Source organism: Haemaphysalis longicornis, unplaced genomic scaffold (genome assembly GCF_048455015.1).
Source record: "Haemaphysalis longicornis isolate Haplotype H1 unplaced genomic scaffold, Haemaphysalis longicornis Haplotype H1 scaffold_1, whole genome shotgun sequence".
Taxonomy (NCBI): domain Eukaryota; kingdom Metazoa; phylum Arthropoda; class Arachnida; order Ixodida; family Ixodidae; genus Haemaphysalis; species Haemaphysalis longicornis.
Genome location: NW_027526203.1, coordinates 376700065 through 376720939, shown reverse-complemented (window position 1 = coordinate 376720939; position 20875 = coordinate 376700065). Strand labels below are relative to the sequence as shown.

At 45.5% G+C, this 20875-nt stretch overlaps 1 protein-coding gene across 2 annotated transcripts in view; it reads right to left on the bottom strand.

Annotated features, from left to right (window-relative positions):
• The window catches only part of LOC144155130 (uncharacterized), an 87243-nt gene extending 66738 nt beyond the window's left edge, over nucleotides 1–20505 (bottom strand). The window contains exons 1-6 of one of the 2 annotated variants that reach the window (XM_077686389.1): nucleotides 20099–20505; nucleotides 15287–15414; nucleotides 14237–14450; nucleotides 10631–10996; nucleotides 9304–9628; nucleotides 231–405 (exon numbers count right to left, since the gene is read on the bottom strand). In XM_077686389.1, the coding sequence (XP_077542515.1) occupies nucleotides 231–405; nucleotides 9304–9628; nucleotides 10631–10996; nucleotides 14237–14450; nucleotides 15287–15414; nucleotides 20099–20350 (1460 nt within the window). In that variant the 5' untranslated portion in view covers nucleotides 20351–20505. Of the gene's footprint in view, nucleotides 1–230; nucleotides 406–9303; nucleotides 9629–10630; nucleotides 10997–14236; nucleotides 14451–15286; nucleotides 15415–19761; nucleotides 20018–20098 lie in introns of those variants that run through there. The other variant, XM_077686390.1, reaches the window with a different exon arrangement.
• Nucleotides 20506–20875: the final 370 nt, after the last annotated feature.

The following is a 20875-nucleotide window of genomic DNA, read 5'->3' as shown; positions in this document are numbered from 1 at the left end:
AAAGACATGCATAAAACAAGTGTTCAAGCGAGTGACTTTTAGGGGGACAGGAAAACCCTGAATTCCGTCCCCCCTCAAACCCCCAGCCTTCTCCCATCAGGCTACTTGCACTTTTTCTAGTTCACAAGGGGTCAAGAACAGCCAACATCAGTCAGCTATTAGAAAATAATAATTGTACAGAATGAACCACATAACCAACACAGAAACAAGCCATAAAATGGGAAACTCACCGCTTTGATTCGGAAAGGTCTACCGTCCCGGCACCCTCTGCTGGCTCAATCAGCGTTCCCACAACACTGTTGCTACGCTGGGGTCCCCGGTGAGTGAAGCGTCGCTCCATCCAAAGACAACAGAGAGGTTTTTGACTTTCGGTCAAAACCGCAGCATCCAGTTCTTCTTCCACCACTGCATCAGAGAGCATCAGTACTTTGCAGCATTTGGAAAAGGTTTACGTAACAAGGAACTAGCACACAGCACAGCAAAAATCTTGGCTGACGTCGTGAAGAAATACGACTCCCCAAGCATGTTTCAAACCCAAGGAGGCTCTTTAGCCAGTTTAAATCAATGCAACAGTGAAATGAGATGCTGGTTAGGAGTATTAGTAAAAAATAGGACCGTGTAGCTTGTTAACTCGTACCACCACTGACAAGAGACAACCTTTCTGTCTGTAAATTTTACGTACAAATAGCATCCCATAGATAGTAACTTTATTTGCGCCAGGTTTTTCCGTGCTAGCCTTTTACATACAGTGGTTGTTTCACGTGACTCACCCCCCCTTCCTCAAGAACAAGTGTAGTGTAGCAAATGTCAATGAATGCATGTGTCGCGGCAAAGTTAGTTTTCTGTCCTTTATTCATTGCAATTTCTACAAAATAAAGAGCCTTTGATTACTTCATATGGTAAAAATTCGCTGCGGATTCATAAGAAACGCTATTGGCAACGTATTCGAAGTTTTGACTATTTACACACCTTTAACAAATAATGATGCAAACTAAAACCAACGAATCCAGACTGCAAAGTACAAGTACAGCAAATGTTGATTTAGTTTGATTATACTTGCGCTTGAACTAGAATGGATGAAGTTAAAGAGTGATTATTACAGTCAAATCTCAGTACAACGAACACCACATTAACGAACATTTCAGATTAACGAGCATTTAAGAAATCCCACGCCAACTGCTTATAGTTTTAATGTAAAATTATTTCACTACTACTAACTTCAGAATAGCGAACTTTTCAAAATAACGCTCGCTTTATTTAGTTCCGTGCCATGTTCACAACGCCTCAGTACTATGAACTCATATTTTCAAGGCCGGAGATTCTTAGATTTTTCGTTAAACAATCGCGGCAACCGGAGCCGTATGCTAGCAGACGACACGGCAAAGCGCACCGCAGAAGAGGATGTCTTGCAACTTGCTCCGCGGAATGCGCGAGCCGATGCAACAGAGAGAAAAAATAAGGTGAGGAGAAGGGAAAAAAACGAAGCATGGGTGGCCTCCTCCGTCCAGAATTCGCGCCCCACCTCGAGTTTTTCTACGTTTCGACGCTGCTCGGGTTGCTTGCTGGATCTTCACGGATATCAGCAGAGTTGACCACAGAAGACAATCTTCAGAGCATGAGCGTTCAGGATGAAGAAGGCAGCAAAGACGGCATGAATGATGATGCCTCTAAGGGTGCCGCGGCAGCACTCGAAGACTGCGACCAGCCCGTGACGACTGCGGATGTGCTGGACAGCCCATTTCGGGGGAAAACCGCGCGGCCACGGAGTCAGTCCACAGGAATATGGAAGAGTTGGAGTACTTCGTGCTAGGATGCTTGTGCCGCACGCACCAGAAGAAAATTGCCAACTACTTTGAATAAACGTGCATTACAATAAAGGCTCACTAAGAGGGTTCAACTTAAATTGAGAACGACTCAGCGGGCAATGGAGTGGAAAATGATAGGTGTAACATTAAGGGACAAGAAGAGAGCGGAGTGGGTCAGGGAGCAAACTGGTGTTAAAGACATATTAGTAGAAATTAAGAAGAAGAAATGGACGTGGGCAGGGCATGCAATGCGAAGGCAAGATAACCGTTGGTCATTAAGGGTAACAGAGTGGATCCCTAGAGAAGGCAAGCGTTGCAGGGGGCGGCCGAAAGTTAGATGGGCAGATGAGATCAAGAAGTTTGCGGGGATAAATTGGTCACAGTTGGCACTGGACCGAGGTAATTGGAGAATAATGGGAGAGGCCTTTGCCCTGCAGTGGGCGTAGATAGGCTGGTGATGATGATGATGATGATGTTTCATGATCACTTGTGCATTTTTTCTGAAAAATGATTTCAAGGATGCACAGCTCTACAGGTAGGTCGTTTTAGGCATTGAAATGTTATTTGTTGTCTTAAATTTCGCGATTTCCGCTACAACAACCTTTCAGAATAACGAGAAATCTTCCGCAGTTCCCTGAAGTTCGTTATATTGAGATTTCACTGTATTTATTCCATGCGATACATCCCTAATAGTGTTTCTTGCCACAAGACACTGGAAGATAGTTTATACAAACACCAGCATATCCATAGCTTTGTTTGTTTTAAAGGCCAACTGCACACAAATTTTTCTTTGCCCAAATTTGACCAAAATAAGTAGTCTATGCTCTTGAAATCACCATGGCGAAATCCTAAGCTTTGTAAGCACACAGCACACTAGGTACCATCGTTCAAAGTGGCGCCGAGCAGACAATGCTTGCACCTGGCTGAGAGACGCCGAAAGGAGTTCTGAGCGGCCTGTGACAGAGAAGAGGAACCTGTAACGTGGAGCTCGCGCTTCTTCAGCGACTTGCACGGCACCCTGCCGGGCGCAGGGATGCATTCACAGGAGCTTTCTATGCTACACCACCCACAGTTGGCATCACATGTTTAAAACTAACCGCACAGGCAGCAATATCCGCCATTTTTTTAGTGATTAGAAGCCTACAAGCTATACATGCACTTGTGATGTTTCTGCAGTTAGCAAACCTTTTTTTTTTTAAATTGAAAATAATATCTTTACTCCAGAACATTGCACGAAACGCGAACTTGACTGTACATTCATCATTCCTATTGCATCTATCACAGAAAAAAACAGATATTTTATAAATTCTTGACCATTTACACTTCTGCGTCCAATATTTGCCATATTTGGGCTCCACCCCTAAGACCCCTCCAAAAGTTTGACGAACTAAATAGAGTTGTTCTTCGCAGAGGTATAAACATTGTGCGACAAAACTTGCCTAGCTCGTGGTAACATATACATCCGCACAAAGATCGGCCGTTGTCTTCGCAAAGTGCGAAAGCTAACAAACTGTCCCTCTCCTAAGCAATGAACTACTTTTTTTTTTCAATACCGAAGTATGGTATTTACTTTCGTAGAGTGTTAAATTTAGTTTACTTGAAAGTAAAAAGTTATCAGTTGCTTATGTCGCTGGTGAAAGTAGAAAATATTGGTGGATAGGTTACTTTTTTCGCGCTTTAGTGCATTATCTATCTGTGGAAGCTGACATACAATTGACCAATTTTACAATATGATACTCGATGTGCAGTGAGGTGAAAAATACTGAGCCAATATTCACATAGCTGTTTGCACGTAATGGTATTACATAATAGCGTAATAACGTAATAATTACGTAATAACGTAATTTACATAAATTACGTAATAACGTAATGATAAAGAAAAAAGTGAGATGATAGCCGAGGCGCGGCTAACCAAAGCTGCTTTTCGATATTGCACAAGCAAGTAGCTTTGTAAATCTGGACACGCTTTTGTACTCACAATGCCAGCGATTGCTACACTGGCAGTTATTCTTATGCAAAAATAACTGTCTGATGGTCTACTCCATCTCTATTGATAGCAACACGATGTTGGAATCGCGCCTACCTCCATTAGCCTTGTCAAACGTTAGGGGAAGCTCTTTTGTGGAAATCACAATGCGAAACGCAACGCTATGATGCGTGTTTGGAGGCTGCTGTGAGTGGCTGCCGGTACTGGTGTGCCCGCTTCCGTTCCATCACCTACGTCACGTTCGGCTGCCGGTAATGGCCGCCTTTTTCTTCCAGTTTCGGTCCCGAAAACACCAATCTTCACAAGCCATTTGCACCGCGTGCAGTAATGTTTGAAGCACAGTATTTTGCATTTCGCTCTCTTTTTATGTCTACTATTAGATGACATTACTTTTACGTTATAGAAAATTTGAGTGCAGTTGGCCTTTATGCTTTGCGAGCACTTATGTGAAATCGTCAGTACCTTAAAGCGGTCCTGAAATGCCCTCTGCCGATACATGATGTACATATAACCAAATAAAGTAATGCATTAGTAATCACCTCCTTGAAAAATTAAGCGATGAGTATTAGCCGATACTGTAAATCAAAAACTGCACATTGTTGCCAGTGGGCTTGCTCCTCTTTTCACCATTCTCCTCACTGTAGACGGCGCACGAGCTTTCCCCCCCACCCCCTCCCCCCTCATGCTTCGCTCTTCAGAAATGACATCACCCATTTCTGGTTTTGCGCTCCGCTCATAGCATACCACTGACAGCACGTTTCGGCGGTCCCTATTGGCAGCATGTCAAAAAGAATTTAAAGCAATGGAGAACTTTCAATCATGAATGCATCCATTAGGAATGCTGTATCAGCCACACGGGGAGGATCATATGTGTCTTGTTCTCTTTCAGGCAGTGCGCGCACTGTTTATCCAAAAAGTGCCGTCTCGCACACCGCCCCACCGGTGCATGGCCTTGTTTTGCGGTGTCGCAGTAATTCCTGTTGGTGGCATGTCAAAAAGACATCTTAGTTTTAAAGCAGCAGAAAACCCATGCACGAAATGCATAAGTTCGGACCGCTTAATCAGTCACAGACAGCTTTCCTGGGAAGGCACAGAGCAAACCAGCAACGCACTCTAGCAGGGTGCATGCGTATTTTAACAAGTCGCACCCATGTCTTGTAACAAGAAGTGTGGTAACGGAGTAAAAAAAGCTAAATACAAATGAACACGATAGCGTCTATAGTGCCGCCGCAAACGATAGTGCCACCGCAACCCACCGAAGCTGAGCTGACGAGGCGCATACATTTCAGTGGCCGTGCCCAAAAACACCCAGGAAAGGGCGGGAAAGGGGCGACGAACTTTGCAACGTAAGTGTGAGCTTTCCACTGCACGTTGTGGGGATCCGTTGTATCCCTTTTTTTCTTCCTGCGAGCGCGGCCCACAGCCGCGCGCGGCACACGCATTCAGCTGCGAGACACGTCACGCTGCTGCATCATCTCGCGAGCCGATGTGCCGGCGAGCACGAACTGCCCCGCCACGCCACCGCCGTTTCTCCTCCTCTCCCAGGAGTTTGCCTCCTTTCCCCCGTGCCTTATAAGCGCGGCGCATGCAGTTCATGAGGGGGAGATGAAGGACCAAAAGGTCGAACCCGTCGTGGCGTCCCCCGCAGACGCCGCGAACATCTCTAGGGCATTTTGGATGGGACCTTTCGCAGGCGTAGTGGAACCCCCTTGTATCCCACAGTGACCCCCCATAATCCCATCTTTCCCACAACATAAAAAAGTTATACTTGCCGGCCGCTGTGGCCACTTTTCCGATGTAGGCAAAAAGCGAAAACGCCCATGTGTTCGAGATTTCGGCTCATGTTAAAGGGGCCATGCTGACAAAACACACGTTTAGTTCAATCGAAAAATCGCCCCGTTAGAATCATACTGACACCAATTTTAACGTGAACTTTGCTTAAATGAGCTACATAATTAGAAAAAAGGGAATGTCCGAATGGCCATGCGACTCAGTAGCTCATTTCTTGCACTAGAACATACAACGTCATATGCACAGCCGTATGACTGACTGAGGCAGGGAAAAGACAACGCAAGTTAGGCAGAGCTTATAAGCACGCAGAACGAGCTATTTTCACTTATGTCTTATACATATTCATTGTACAGCAGTAAGAATGTTAGGGTAAAACAATGGAATTTACGAAAGCATACGTAAAATTAGAAGTACCAGTGCGGACTGTGGTTGGTACTGCACGCACCATGCCCGTTATAGCTGCACAGCAGTGCGGCGCTTTGGGGTCGTCTCAGACGACACTGGCCGATTGGCGTGAGCGACATTGTCTTACATGACCCTATTTGTCGAACATACCCCATGTTTCATGAAACGATTACTACCGTAACAAAAACAAGCCAGGTGCAAATATGGTCAAAAACAAAGCAAAGGCGAACAGCGCTGCCGAGCTGTATGGTGGTGCCATTAAGAAGGAATGACGGTAAACAAGGCCCCGCAGCCCGCTGCAGGGTGAACAGCTCACTAGAAGTTTGCTTGAAGACACGTACATGTGATGTCATGGCAGACATCACAAAACACAATTTGGAGGGAGACTCGAAATTTTAACTTGCGACTGATTTCTCAATGAATAAAGAATCACTTGCTGCCAGAAAAACGCCGGGGGCACTATAAAACACCAAATCTTTCGAATAAAAAAATGGCTGCGGCTTAGCTCCGCTAACGTTGGACAAAGCAAAAGCTTGGCTTAGTCTGGTTAAGTCTTGGTTTCACTTGATTAACCTTTGATTTAGCTGTATTGCCAACCACGTCTCAAAGCCGTTCGGTTCCGTGCAACGCTCACAGAAGGAGGCCGGGCGAACGCAGCATTCATTCATGGCGAACGCACCATTCCTCTTCGCCGGGTGCGAGATGAGTCACGTTGCCCGAAACGACCCAGTGCCGCATGCATGGGAGGCTGCGGGGGTGGTTGGCTGCCTCGGCCGCAGCGGCGGTGGCGACCACTGTCGGTGCCCGCAGGCACCAACAGCGGGCCTGGCGAATCATGCAATGCGCTTCGAGGGGTGTGTCGCCGGGGGTGTATCTCCGGTCAAAAGGTCATTTGTGCATCCTCCACGAAATTGCTGGACGAAAGTAGTAAAGCTTTGCTTTAAAAACTTGTATTTTGTCTGCATGACCCCTTTAAAGATCCCCAGCTGGTCAATATTAATGCAGAGCCCTCCACTACGGCGCACCTCATCACCTTTGTAGCGTAGATGCGTTAAAGGGACACTGAAGTGATATGTAAACATTGCGGGATTACTAGCGCAAATTGTAGTCCGGAGTCCCCAGGCCATGTTTCGACCACTCTAGGCGCGTTTACGCGATTTTATTTAGTAGAAAAACTAATTCGAAAACGCTGTCCTCCTCTCTTTACGCTCGCCCATTTTCTGTGGCGTTTTCGTGTGACGTCAGGAGGGGATGAGCTGGCAATTGGCTGCGCCACGGCTGCGCTACTGCACGGCTCCCCGGCCGACAGAGTCAGTCGGCCCAGCGTTTCGTCCGCCGGCCGCCGGCGGGTCGTCGCAATCAAGGAGGTTAAAAAAAAATTGCTTGGTCGCAATTCGTTCGCTTAGTTGAAACGAAGCCAAGACACGTTTGTGAATGGAAGAATGTGCCTTTCTTTACTTGGTTTGTTTGTACACTGTATCTAGCTCCAAGTCAAGGTCGCTTCACACAAGCGCTGCACATGCGACGCTTCGCTGACTGGTACGCCAGTAGGAAAATATAAGGCCTCTTGAAGGTGGGAGAAGAGTCAGCGAAGTCAATATAGGTACTAATCAAATAAAATCAACTGATATTTTTATCGTACAGCGTAAAACTAGGGCGCGGGAAGCACTTTTTTGCGCTGGGCGAACAAGCACAGCGGTCAGCAGCACGACTACGCATCTGCGAACGCTTTTCCGTCTACGAAATGCAATTGCTAGACGTGAGCTACTGTGGAAACTCGGGCGACGCTTACTGCACGATCGCAGTACAACAAATAGTCACCTAAGCGGCTTGAAATGCCAAAACTAAATAAAAGTGTAAACCGGTTGTACAATATATACCATATATTAGCAACACATTCGCGGCCCGCTCCGTGGCCTAGCAGTCTGGGGCGCTAGGACTCCGTTCCAAACGTTTTGCGAGTCACGAGTTCGAATCCCCGCGGGTACGTGCTTTTTTTTTTTTGTAAGTTAACTTTTTTGTTTTCCGCTGATGTTTTCTATATTGAGTTCACCTTTTTTTGGGGCCGCAACGTTCATGGCTACACGAACTAGTTCACAAAACGCGCGCAGGCTGGCACTGGCGCGCTAGCGAGTTCTCGTTGGCGTGCTGTTGCCATAAGCACCGACTGCTTGCAGGCAGTGGGCACAGGCCAGAATGAACAGACCCTTGGCCTGGTGCGAACACGCTTTTTACGATACAGGCATGAGGGAGGCAAGCTCCAAATATGGGGGAAAAGCGCATGACATTTGGGCGTCTGCGGGTACGCGGAGGGCGTTCATGCACTGCGTAGGTCTCGGCTAGTGAATGCTACGACTACAAGCCGTCCTGGGAGGCTTATCTTGTGCATTTTACAGCCGACAACATGGCAGAAGCGCGGTACGATGATTACTGAGATATTGAGAATGCCCATCCAACAAAGCCATTGGTTATGTTTTACAGAACCGAAACCGAAACCGAAACTTGTGTGATTGCTAACCTTGGGCATCGTCCAATCACGGCGCCCCTCCTCTCAACGTCACAGCCTTAGTTGGTGCGGCCGCCGCAAACCGCGCATGGTAGTTTTTCTTCTTTCGCGCTTTGTAAAATAATTACCGATTTGTCAACCGGATAAACGATGAAAAGTGTGCTAATTTGAGCCAGTCTACGCAGTGCAAGCAAAAACGGGAGCTTGACAAATTCACTTCAGTGTCCCTTTAAAACCTCATAATCATCAAAAGTTATACTTAGCACAGATGACGTTGACCACCCAACCTAACGACTGCATTTGTTCGTTTAGTGTGCTCAAAACGCCTTTCAGGACCCCTTAACTACTATAGCCTTGTGCATTTTTCAGTGGCTCACATAACAGTTTAGCTGGTGCATGTGAAGCATTAGCACACTTTGTGTCTCAATGTCCGAATTTTTTTTCAGTGACACTTCACTTTTAAAGAAGTTTTCTTTGCAATGACAAGACTGCCTTTTCTTTTTTTTGGGGGGGGGGGAGGGGGGGGGGGGCCTAAGGTGAAGGTGCACAACACAAACAATGTTAATAATTAGTGAATTAGTGGAACATCAACTTTACGACAGCTGTTTTTCTACTTAGCTTGAAGTGCTGTTACAAGTTTAGAAATGTCACACTAAGATCATCAGCTAATGTATCGATGTGGACGCTGTTCAGGTGACCAGCCAAACCAAGTAGCAAATCTGCAAAGGGAAGGGGGAAGGGCGGCTGCCCAATGGGCCTTCTAACTTTGAATACCACAAACCATTATACCGAAACAAAATTAAACTTACCTGAAACAAGGTGCTTATTCCGCTGTTCTGTCGTCAGTGTAGTTCTGAGCGTTTCCACCATTTGAGCACACTCCTTCTGCCAGAGTTCAAGTGCAGCCTCCTGTGCTGCGGCACTTGTAGACAAGATGTCTGGTATGCGCTCGCGAATGGCACGAAGTTTGTAGCACTTGGGGACACTGTTTGCATCTTCCACGTACCAGTCCAGAAGCAGCTGCCTTTGCTCAAGCGACTCCACCGCATCCACAACGGACGCCAGCACATCGCTTGGCAAGGTGGCAGGTAAGAGATGAGGTAGCTGGCTTTCCAACTTCTCGTTCAAAAGGACCTGCAGTGTTCCAGAAAGGGAATGGTGCAAAGCAACAGCTGAATGGTACAGAGCACACTTTGCTTTTCTAATTGCAGCCAATAAATTATTTTGCACACATGATTTCTCTACTGCATTTGCATACCGTATTTTCGCGCGTATAACCCGCCCCTGCATATAATCTGCACCCCCACTTTCAGCCCGCCGAAAAAGAAATAAAATAATCCTCGCATATTGCCCGCACATTTGATATGTACAGCAAAGGCTGCACCAAAGCTACTGCTGAAGCAACACATTGCATATACTACGCAGACAGAAAGAGTGCATATTTAGCAAGTAGAATACACTGACTGCAAGGCAAAAGTCACAATTCACTCAGTGTCACTGCTCTCACTAGAGCTATCTGAAACTTTGAATATTTGAAACTTTGAATATTTGAAACTTTGAATACTTCGAAGTTTTTGAATGCTTAAAATTTTTAAAAAGGGAAATAAAAGTTGGTTCTGCCGCACAACATGCAAGCTTTCAAGCTTCACCACATGGCATGCCCCTGGGGTTGGCTTTTTCGCATGACAACAAAACTGTATTAAAAAACAAAAGCTTCATACATGCAAGCCTTGCACAAAACAAGTTTATAAAACGAGAGTGCTCATTCAGGCTTGTTGGCATGACATTGCAAAATTTAGTAGCACTAGTATAAGCACTATTATAGTAGCAGTACTAGTATTAGCAGCATTAGCAGTAGCAGTATGCTACTACTGGCCTGACCGTAGCACCAAAGGCTAAGCATACAACAATGCTCCTGCGGCACTAAAGGGCCATTTTAGGCTACAGCTTGCAGCTAAATGCATGTTTTTGACCCACTTCAGTACGAAATAGAGTAAAATGCTTCACTCCATACATTGAGCCTCTTCCTAGACAACAAAATAAAGAAGTCACAAGATTTTCCCTATCTCGGCAGCGCGAAATTTCCCACCAGCAGCGCAGCACATTAGAGGTAAAAGGTGCTTCTCCACTCCGTACCAGTGCCAGGAAGTGTCCCTGGGTGCGCAGGCGGGCGATGGTCTGCAGGCAGAGGTGCGCGAAGGTGGCCCGGTCCAGGGCTTCCACCTGGACGCCCCAGTGGAGGTCGACCACGTTGAGGTCGTAGCCGCGGTCGGCCGCGTGGGCGCGCACGGCCGGGTACACGTGCCGCTCCAGGTGCTCCCGCTCGGCCTCCAGGTCGGCCAGGCCGCAGCACACGTACAGGCTGATCAGCCGGCTGCCCGCCAGGGGGGCCCCCCGCACACCGGCCAGCCGCCCCATCAGCAGCGCCTGCACGTCCTCGGGGAAGCCCTGCAGGCTGGGCAGCCCGTCATCCGAGAACGCCTCGCTGCCGGCCACGGGGCTCTGCCGAGTCGGGCGCAACAGAAGGTCACCACCAGCACGTCCATTCCACCTCCGACACTACTTGTCCGGCTTCCACCGAGTAGTAACGCCCACCAACCAAAAGACCTCAAATCATGGGAAAAAGTCAGGTACAGCTCATACAAGTTCCGTTGCAATGACAACACAACCTGAAGATTTGGCTTTCCCAATTGTACGAGTAGGTCAACAAATTGGTATCATGAAGTAAGTTATGTTGCTTCAATGCTTGCATTTGGGAAAACACTCACTTATATTACATTGCCAGAAGAACAAAATGACACACACACCTGTTGCAGAGGCATTGTAGCTACAGTATTCTGTTGTTTACACACGCAAGTAGCTAAATCGAATTTACAATGTGCTTATCAAGCTTTTCCTAGATACAAAACAAAAAAATAAACATGTAAGGGCATTACGGGCATGTTTAAAGAATTTAACATCATTACCACACTATGGTACACCTTCTCATGGCTCAGGTGTTGCTTCAACACATAAATGCCAACTGCGAATTTTTAAGAAGAAAACAACCCACATGAATTTACAGAACACAGTGATAAAGGGAGGTATGAGAACCAAGCACTACATCTAACAACTTTTGTCCTGCAATTGCCTTTGAGCACGTGAAGGCTGAAGCCTAGCAGAAGCCTTTTTTTGTTTGGTCTTGTCTTTAGAAAAGGGAGGACACAAAGAACATTCAGATACCTCTATGCCGATTTACTCTGAGGCACACTTCCTAGTGCACGGGCTGAGCAAAGGCACAGGTTCAGGTTTACATCAAGTGGGCTAGCTAGCCTAAGCTACTTGCTTTGTAGGGTAATATTTAAACATTCATATTTTCATTTCATCTACTTTTCTTTGTTCCACTTATGATCTCAAATGGTATTGCCCAGACAAGTTAGAAGTGGGATAGGGTTGAGGGGCCCCTATATCACTTCCAACTCTCCTAGGGCCAAAATTACATCAGATTCATTCATAGGTGAACTCGACTAACATTTTTTAGGGAGAGGGGGAAATGGGAGGCAGGCTTCTCAGGGAACGGTTAAGTGGTGGAATTACTCCCCTTCCTGTGTCAACCACCAAATAGCATTCAATATAGATCAATTCTTGAGCTGACTTAATTTTTGTATATTTTGCAAATCAACTACAATTCCTGAAAAACAAGTATCGTGAGCAAACTATTGTTGCTTCTAAAACAGGGATACTAACATGATTCTTATTCACTTTCAGCATGTCTAAATGAAATAAAGCATGCTTCCAAAGATTCACATCTCCACTGTTTCAAAATCATGCTTACCTAGTTCAAAATAAAAAAAATGCCACATACAATAAAGCTTTATCACACAAAAACATTTTGGGCAGGGTATTCCAGAAAAGTTTGCTTGACTGAACTGTTTGTTCAAGTGAAGTTTGTTCAACTTGAGCTTTACTACATGTACAGTTAAACCCACTTATAACAATACTGGTTATAACAGTATATTGGATATAACAATGAACAGTCATGGCACCATCAACTTTGCTATAGTTGTATGGTAAAATAAACCACTTAAAACAATGGTCATTTTGCTTATTATTGGTTATAACAATTGAGCCTCATGGTATGAGCCTACAAAAAATATACAGTAAACTCTCATTTGTATGAATGTCGGTTTAGCAAATATTTCAGAATAGCAAACTTTTAAAAAATCCCCGGCAGTTCCATTGGGAAGCTAAAGTTCTTTCAGTTCAACGAATATCAAAATGGCGAATATTTCAGTTAAACTAACTTGATCAGGGCTCATTTTTTAAATCAATTCAACGCAATTATGCCCTCTGCAGCGCTGGCGCAGCTGACGCCCATAACCACCGTTACTGGCGCAACATAGCTGGCATAAGGCTGGCGCTGACAGCGCCGATGAAACGGAGGTTAGGTGTACGGCGGCAGCGCAGCACCGCTTGTGCTTACGTCACAGAGGCACAGCTATCGCGCGGGAGCGGGACACCAGGGGAACTATGCAGATCGCACGTTTTGGTTGGTGTCTGGTGGACCAGAGGGAGTACACAAAACACCCTCTGGACAGCTCTGTTACATGTAGCGCTTTAGGAGCACTAGTACAACTTAAAATCATGGTACTTTTCTTTCTTTTCTTTTTTTCAAAACGAAATGTGCGGCAGTGAACTGTCGTGCACTTCGTGCAACATTGATGTACTAAATAAAATGCATTTCACACATTTCACCACATCTGCTGAGTGCCCTAGTGCTGTTCCATATTTTTCTAAAGTGAATATTCAGTTTAGTGGACTTTCAGTTAAGTGCACCATCTCCTTGGGTCCCTTGAAGTTCACTCAAGCGAGAGTTCACTGTAGTATTGGAGATCTGTGGGAGATCATGGGTGCATTGTGTGTGACCAAGCATGACTTTTTAAGCATGAAATAGGGTGCGACATCTTTTATCTTCCCAACATTGAAAAAAAAGTTGGTGCCTTTTATGTGGCCATGCTATCCCTGAAGGAAGAGAACTCCTGACTGCCCCTCTTATCTCCTGCTGTCAACTGGCCCAGAAAATAAGAGAAGCAGGGGGCAGCTCTTCAACACTGCCCAGGTTAAAATAAAGCGACAGTGGGGTAAAGGTTACTGTAACTGATTACCAATGTTAAAAAAGGCAGAAAACAATGCCACGTACTTTAGCAACATGCAATCTGCCAATCGGTAAACAAGAAGGAAGTCAAGAATATAATGCGGAGACTTCCTCCTATGTGAAAGACAATGGTCTTTCCTAGGGGCCCTGTGGAGTCGGTTGGCACACGCATGACTAAGTCTGGGTGATCAGCCCGACAGTTACATTTATGTTTTGTAAATAATGGGTGAAAACGCCTACATGCTTACGAAAGTAACTTTTTCTGCCCGACCCTGTTGTAACAATTACTGGTTATAACAATGGTTTTTTTGTGGCACTTCAATATTGTTATAAGTGGGTTAGGCTGTACAAGCATTCACCTTCCACAATGCGGCAGATGCCCTCTGCATGCTGACAATTCTTAAGTATCGTACACAGATCAATACACCTGCGTTAGTTGGCAAGTCAAATGTGACGTTGCTACAGAATCCTTTCTCACAGTACATGCACAAAAATACCCACAGGACTTACTAGCCAAGCCCAGCCACTGATAGCAGACAACAGAATCGTATCCTGAATGCTGGCACAGCAGAACATCAATGCGGCTACACCACCCAGCAGCTACTCACAGTGACCTGTGGAGCTGGTGAAAGGAGAGAGCTGCTATTCTGGTGGGCTTCCGTCAGCGAAGTGTCGACCGGAGCTAGGGGAGGCGCTGTGCTCCCAGCAGTGGCAGCAACCGATGGCTCAGGCCTCGAAGGAGGCGGTGTGGACTCCTTCCCATACGGCAGGCTGTCCGTGGAGCGCACTGAGCTACGCCGCCTTCCTTCGGGAGAGCAGCTGCTGCAAGTGCCGACCACACAAAGGGGCCAGTCAGCACTGAGCGAGAATAGGCAAGCAACGTACAGCCTTCCCAAACAATGGCTGGCAGAAATAGGCTAAAGTACCTATTAGTGAAATCGTTTCCTTCATACCAACTGCATAACTGAAATTCCTTGCTTTGAATATGCACACTAAACACTGCATCAAAGTACAAAGCAGATGTTTAACAAAAAAATCTCTGCATTAGCCATGGCATGAATAATGAGCAATGACAATGCAATACCCCTCAGCAGTATGCCTATGCAATACTGAAAGCATAGCCTGAACGTTAAATAAAAAATAATGGACATCCTTTAGAGTGGCAGACAGCGACATTTCATTCTGCCTCTCACAAAAGTGAAATGCAGGATGAGGAGCGCCAATATGCCATTCCACTCCACATGAAAGATGGAGATGCTCACACATGAGCAAGCTGGTGTCAAGTACCCCAGTAAAATTTCAAACAGTGAAGCAACTGGCAAGTCATTTCATTGGGCTGCTAGTTACACCTATCTAAACACTGCTACAAGGGCTAGGAAGGAAAGATGTCACACGGTGGCAAGGGAGGGGTTCGCTCTGCTCCTTACTAACATGCAGAAGAGGATCCTGATCTCGCTCCCCACTGAGGACTCAGACATGCATGACAAGGCCACCAACAAGTACCCCAGTGATGCCTCCAGCACTCAAAAAACAAAAACACTCATGTGGGGCAAAGCTCAATGATCGCACAAGTTCTGTTCCGAGGTTCACCCGTAGGCGGGAACAAGTGAAAGAGCCAAAGGCATCTGGGTCAGCTCGCTTTCCAAGAAAGTACATACCCCTTTTTCTTCTTCTTGGAGCGTTCTTTATCCTTTTTTTGAGCTGAAGAACAGCTGCTACCCATAGCTCTTGTTCTGTCCTTACCGCCTACAGAAGTTGAAGGATGCAGTTCTGCAAAAGTAGAGACCTGAAAGGTAGAACACACCTTTAAACTCCAAAGCTTCGTCTACAAATGACACATAACCAAAATGCAGCAAAGTTCAGAAAGAGAATAGGCTAAAGTGCAACTGATAAAAACCAAACGAGACACATTCTGAGCAGACAAGCAAAAATTGATTGTTTTTCTTGTCATTGTTGGAACTTGTGAGCTACACTACTAGGAAGAGCCATCATGGAAGTATTCCTTGACTCACACTCTGCAATATCAAACTATAAAGAGACAATAATTTCTATTTGGGAGTAAAAAAACATTACATGACCTTAAAAAATGAACAGAAAAAAGAGAAGATAAAATAGAACAAACAAAAAATTAAGATCTAAAATGAAATTTTTAAAGCATCTAGTATACACAGTTGGGCACTGTTTTCACAAAGAAGCCACTAATTAGGGCCCAAAATGGCAGAATAATCAACCCAAACAGTGGTCTCCTTTTCTGTGTTCTTTTATTTTTAAAAACAATTTAACTGAACATAACATTACACGAACAGTTTTGTAGGCATGCACAAATGGTTTAGGCTACAAGGGACAACTAACACCTTCTCAATTAGAAGTAGGGAATCACCCAAAGAGGTATCGCTGGGTGCCGTTCAGACCTTCAGAAAGAAAAAGCTGTCTCGAATGAAAATGAGGCCCCGTGAAGGTTTTCTCACGAAATAGAAATGCTGTGCCCGCATGCACTGGTGGATTTGCAAAATGATTTTTTTTAATGCCCAATTTGCAATTTTATGCAATACCTTCATTCAAGGAAGATCCCTATGTCTAAACCAACTTCACTGGGGAAGAGAAACTCAGTCATCTGCTCTGGTCCAGGTAAATCCCCAGCCTCTCTGATTTCCCAGTCATTGATTGGTTACGGGCATTTCTACTGCTCCTAGTGAACAAGAGGTGCCACAGCAATGCATTATAAAAAAAAATTCTGATTTGCTCTTTTGCAAATCTTTTTGCAGATTTTAGCGCCGATATGAATTTAAAAAAAAAAAGCCAGCCATGCATCATTGCGCCTCACAGAAACAAAGTTTACATGCACGTCCGTGACTACATACTGCACCAATAAGGAGGCAGGAGCTCAACATAATTTGAAGAAACAGAGTAAGGCTAAGAATCAAGCAAGCCTGCAAGGATGGTACTCTAAAAATTGGTTTGTGAAATAAGCATTAAACAATAGAAATGTTCGAAAAGTGGAGAAAATATGCTCAGCCTGGAAAGGATTTCAAACCACAATGACCTCATAACTCATAATTTACCCATAATGATACAGCATGGGATTGGTTGATCAGGTGCGCCTCAACGCAGGCGATGAGGCGCACCGCAGTGGAGGGCTCCGGAATAATTTTGACCACCTGGGGTTCTTTAACGTGCACCGAAATCTCGTACACACAGGCGTTTTTGCTTTTCGCCTCTATCAGAAAAGTGGCCGCCGCGGCCGGGAATGGAACCCGCGACCTCGTGCTCAGCAGCGCAACGCCTTAGCCACTGAGCCACTGCAGCGGGTATATAGTGTGGGCCAAATAGGCAGCTGCACTATAGATGCGACAATAACAAGTGGGGCCCAAAGTTAATGATAATTTTTTTTTTGCAGGTATGAGAAATGCTAAGTTAGTACTAATACTTGCCGCTAAGCACATTTACTATGCTGCCCTCTTAGTTGGACAAGGAACGTTTTTCAGGGTGAAGTTGGTCAGGTCAATCAAGCGTCCCCAGTTCTGTTGATTTTGCAATGGTGGACATGAACAGAAAAAACATTGGCTAGCGCTAAAAGATGGGACTATGAAAGAGGTCTAAACAGAATAAACGGGTGGTAGTCCAGTGTTCATTCTGCACACGTTCTCTCCAGTCATTCTGGCACTAGTTAGTACATGCCAACTAGGTCAACTTTGTTTTAAATGAAAGATCGACGACCTCCCCAAGATTGGTACCATCTTGTGAAAAACCACATGCCAGAAACTGTGATAATGCTTCAGGAGCCTTTTGCAGAAGCTTTGGGCCAGGCAAGCTTTTACAATGAGTCCTCTTGGTTTAAATGTGGTGGCATGTCGTTTCAAGACCGACCCCGATATGAGCACCCTTTGAATACACAGGTGGCAAAAACATGCAAAAAATGTGCAACACAAATAACGTTTGATCATCGCCGAGCAGTTTCCTAGAGCTCGTATGAATGATACTGAGTGAAGGATTTCCCATAAAATGGGTCAGTGCAAAATTCGTTTCTCATTTGTTAAACTAAGGTGAGCAGCGTGCGTACCACTAACGCTTCTAAGCAGTGCGTTAAGAGAGTTGTAGCTTCTCACAGAAAACGGGATTACACCAGCTCCTCATCTCCTCACCCTCGACACTGTAACTATTTCTAAGGACCTCAAAGGAAGGTGTTTTCTAGCTATGGAGGAGGCAAATAAAAAATCGACAGTGGCATTATCACTTATTCCAGAACTGTGTCAGACAGTGTAAAAAATGGTGGGACAAGTACAGTGCATCTCAGGGATATTACTTCCACAGGGGCTAAATTTTGGAAATGTTTTGAAAAATACCGGAATTTCAAGGGAGAGAAACCCTGGTTATATTTTTCCCCCCCTTCCTGAAATATATTCATTCACGTATACACACCCACGCCAAGCTCAAGCTTAAATTATGGTTGTAATGTGTCAAAGCTACATTCAGGCCCTGAAACATGTTGTAGCAGAGGCTAAAGATTTAGTCTGTGGACCTGAATTAATCTGTAGCCCTCTGTTGCCCTAGTTTTAAAGGAGCTGGAGTGCTCTATGAGAAGAAAATTGATAGTACATTTCAACCAGCATATGAGGAATTCACCAGTACTTGTTAATGGGACATTATTGATGCAAAACTTTTTGGTTTAACTGAAGGATCATTTCTTTGTAGCTTTTTTAGCATTTATTGTATGACAAACAGTGCTTTGTTTGTTTACAAATAAGTAACTGAAGCTGGCATTTCTCTCCCGTTTCACTCCATTTTTTTCAATTGCATAAGTCAGTATGCCACAATGTGCACCATCTTTCTTCCACAAAGCTGGGAGAGCACTGAGCGAATGAGCCAAAGAGTATGTTCTGTGCTACCACCTAAGAAAATGTCTAGGAAATACTTCAACTGGCCACAGAAAAAGCTGGTGGGGAACCAAGGGCACCAAGCCATACTCAATTAAGTTTATCATCGCCGATACTTTCCACTGGCTTTTGTATGTGCACACACAAAACAGCCAGTTGTGGCACTTAAAGAGTCCCTATACCCCTCGTGTTTGCCCACAAATATTTTGACCATACTTGTGCAAAACTGAAATACGTTTCCCCACCTGTAATGTTCACAGCTATATTACCGTCTTTAAATAACCACACATTTTGCAAAAGTTTCCAGATATTTATTTCACATTTACACTTCCCTACCTTACTGTTCTTTTAACAAATGTTTGATCGAGCCCGGTCAATTTTGTTTCACTGTTAACAATTTTACATTTTACAAATTTAAGGCTTTCATGGTACCATGGTAATTTCGGTTACTGAGATTTATTAGCTATTAGTAATTTTTGATTTACGGCTTGGGTGCAGAGCGAGAAGTTGTAGACCCCATTAACAAAAAAATATTTCAACAGCTTTTCATAGCGTGGCAAATATTTCCGCAGAACAACAGGTAAGCACGAGCTGCGAGAACCTTTAGCCGTTACGCCGCAATGAGGTGGCGTAATTCGCGCTTGCATATGAGAAATTAAACTTCCTACAAGCCGCACGTACTGCACTTCAATGCTCGCGCTTAGCTAATGACTTCGGTAGCAATGCGGTGCGGCGAATGTTCGCTGGTTGATAACACGCTACGCGCTGAGTACCCATCGCAACGACGCAAGCGGAAGCCCTGAACGTGTCGTTCAGTATTCGCGCTACACGGACAAGGTAGCAAAAAAGAAAGGCAAACACGAGGATGCATTAAGCTCAAGGGTAATGCCGAAAGCACGCCCGAGTAACGATGATAGCACAGGGGAGCGACGGGAGAAATAAACATTTCCGTGTTTGTTTTTTTCACCTGTTTGATTGGTTGTTAAACATCACGTGGTTATGCGGAAGCCGCGACGTAGCCACTTAAAAGCAACCGGCACAAGTATATTTTAGAGCACATCAAAACCTCTGCGGGATGGTTGCCGAATAGCGTCCCGCAGCGAGTGATTACGAGTCGGCCCTGTTTCGTTCCCCGAGAAGGCAAGGGCGCGCAGGATCCCAAGGCACGAAGGATATACGCCACAAGCAACAACTGCATGTTTGCGCGCAGGATGCGGTCAATAAAGCGAACCCGCCGCGGTCTCCCTGTCAGTACGTACTGCGTCCGTTCTTTAGCGCTGCGCAGAATCACGCCAAAAAAGTCTACCGTTTTCCTGCTTCCACAGGCGACGTTGCACTGAGGTTGCGAGCTGCAAGCGCTGCAAGCATCGCACACGCGCGTATTCGCCGGCGGAAGCCGCAGGCATCCGATTTCATACGCGCCTAATGTGGCCCTTTTCCAGAGGTCACGTACTCCACACACTACAGCTCGGGGCGCTGCAAAACCAAGCGCTGCGATGTTCGTGACATCGCGCTGTTGCGCCTTGCAAAACCCGATCGCCAGTGAAAGTGAGGGCAATTCCATATAGCAAATATTGGTCTGGCTCCTGCACTCACACATATCCTGGGGCCCCCGGCAAAAGCAAGTCGCTGTTGGTCGGCACCTCTGAAATGCTTCCAGCAGCCACTGCTCGCAGAAGCTCCGAGCCTGTGATGAAGCGAAGAGTCGAAATCACCGATTGCATGACAAACAGAACGCGAAAGGCGACCGCGAATTGGAGTGAAACGAGAAAGGTTCGGGGGCGAGAAGGTGTCGGGAACGCCGAACGCTCGCCATTTTGGCCAGGGCGACTGGATGGATACGGTCATGCGCAGTATTGATCATCCGCGGATGCTGCATGGTAGAGCCAGTAGAGCAACGAGAAGGAATCATATGATGCGCCTTCAGCTGAAACGAACGCCGGTTCCGCCGCGCACCGTGTTCCAGGCAAAAGGAATAGAAGCCATCAGATTGAGCCACTGCTCGAGAGAAATAAATTCGTGCATACATATGGTGTGTTTGTATGCGCGGGTTACGTTCTCTAAACTGATCCACACTCGCGCTGCAATTTCATCACCTCTGGCTTCGGTAAAAAAAAAAAAAAAATTGCAAGAGGCGACAGGTACCGCACTTTCAGTAAACTCTGTGCACAAGAACACGCACTTATCATACCTTCATTTCAAAGATGCATTCATATATACATAAGGTTTTTAAACACGGGTGCTTATAAGCTTAGGAAATAGCTACAGGCAGCGATATGGCGAAAAGAGAATTTATTCACTTGTCACGTATGTATATTCCCTCAGAAGAAGTAGGAAATATTTTTAAAAATTAACTTTCGCGGTAGAGATTCG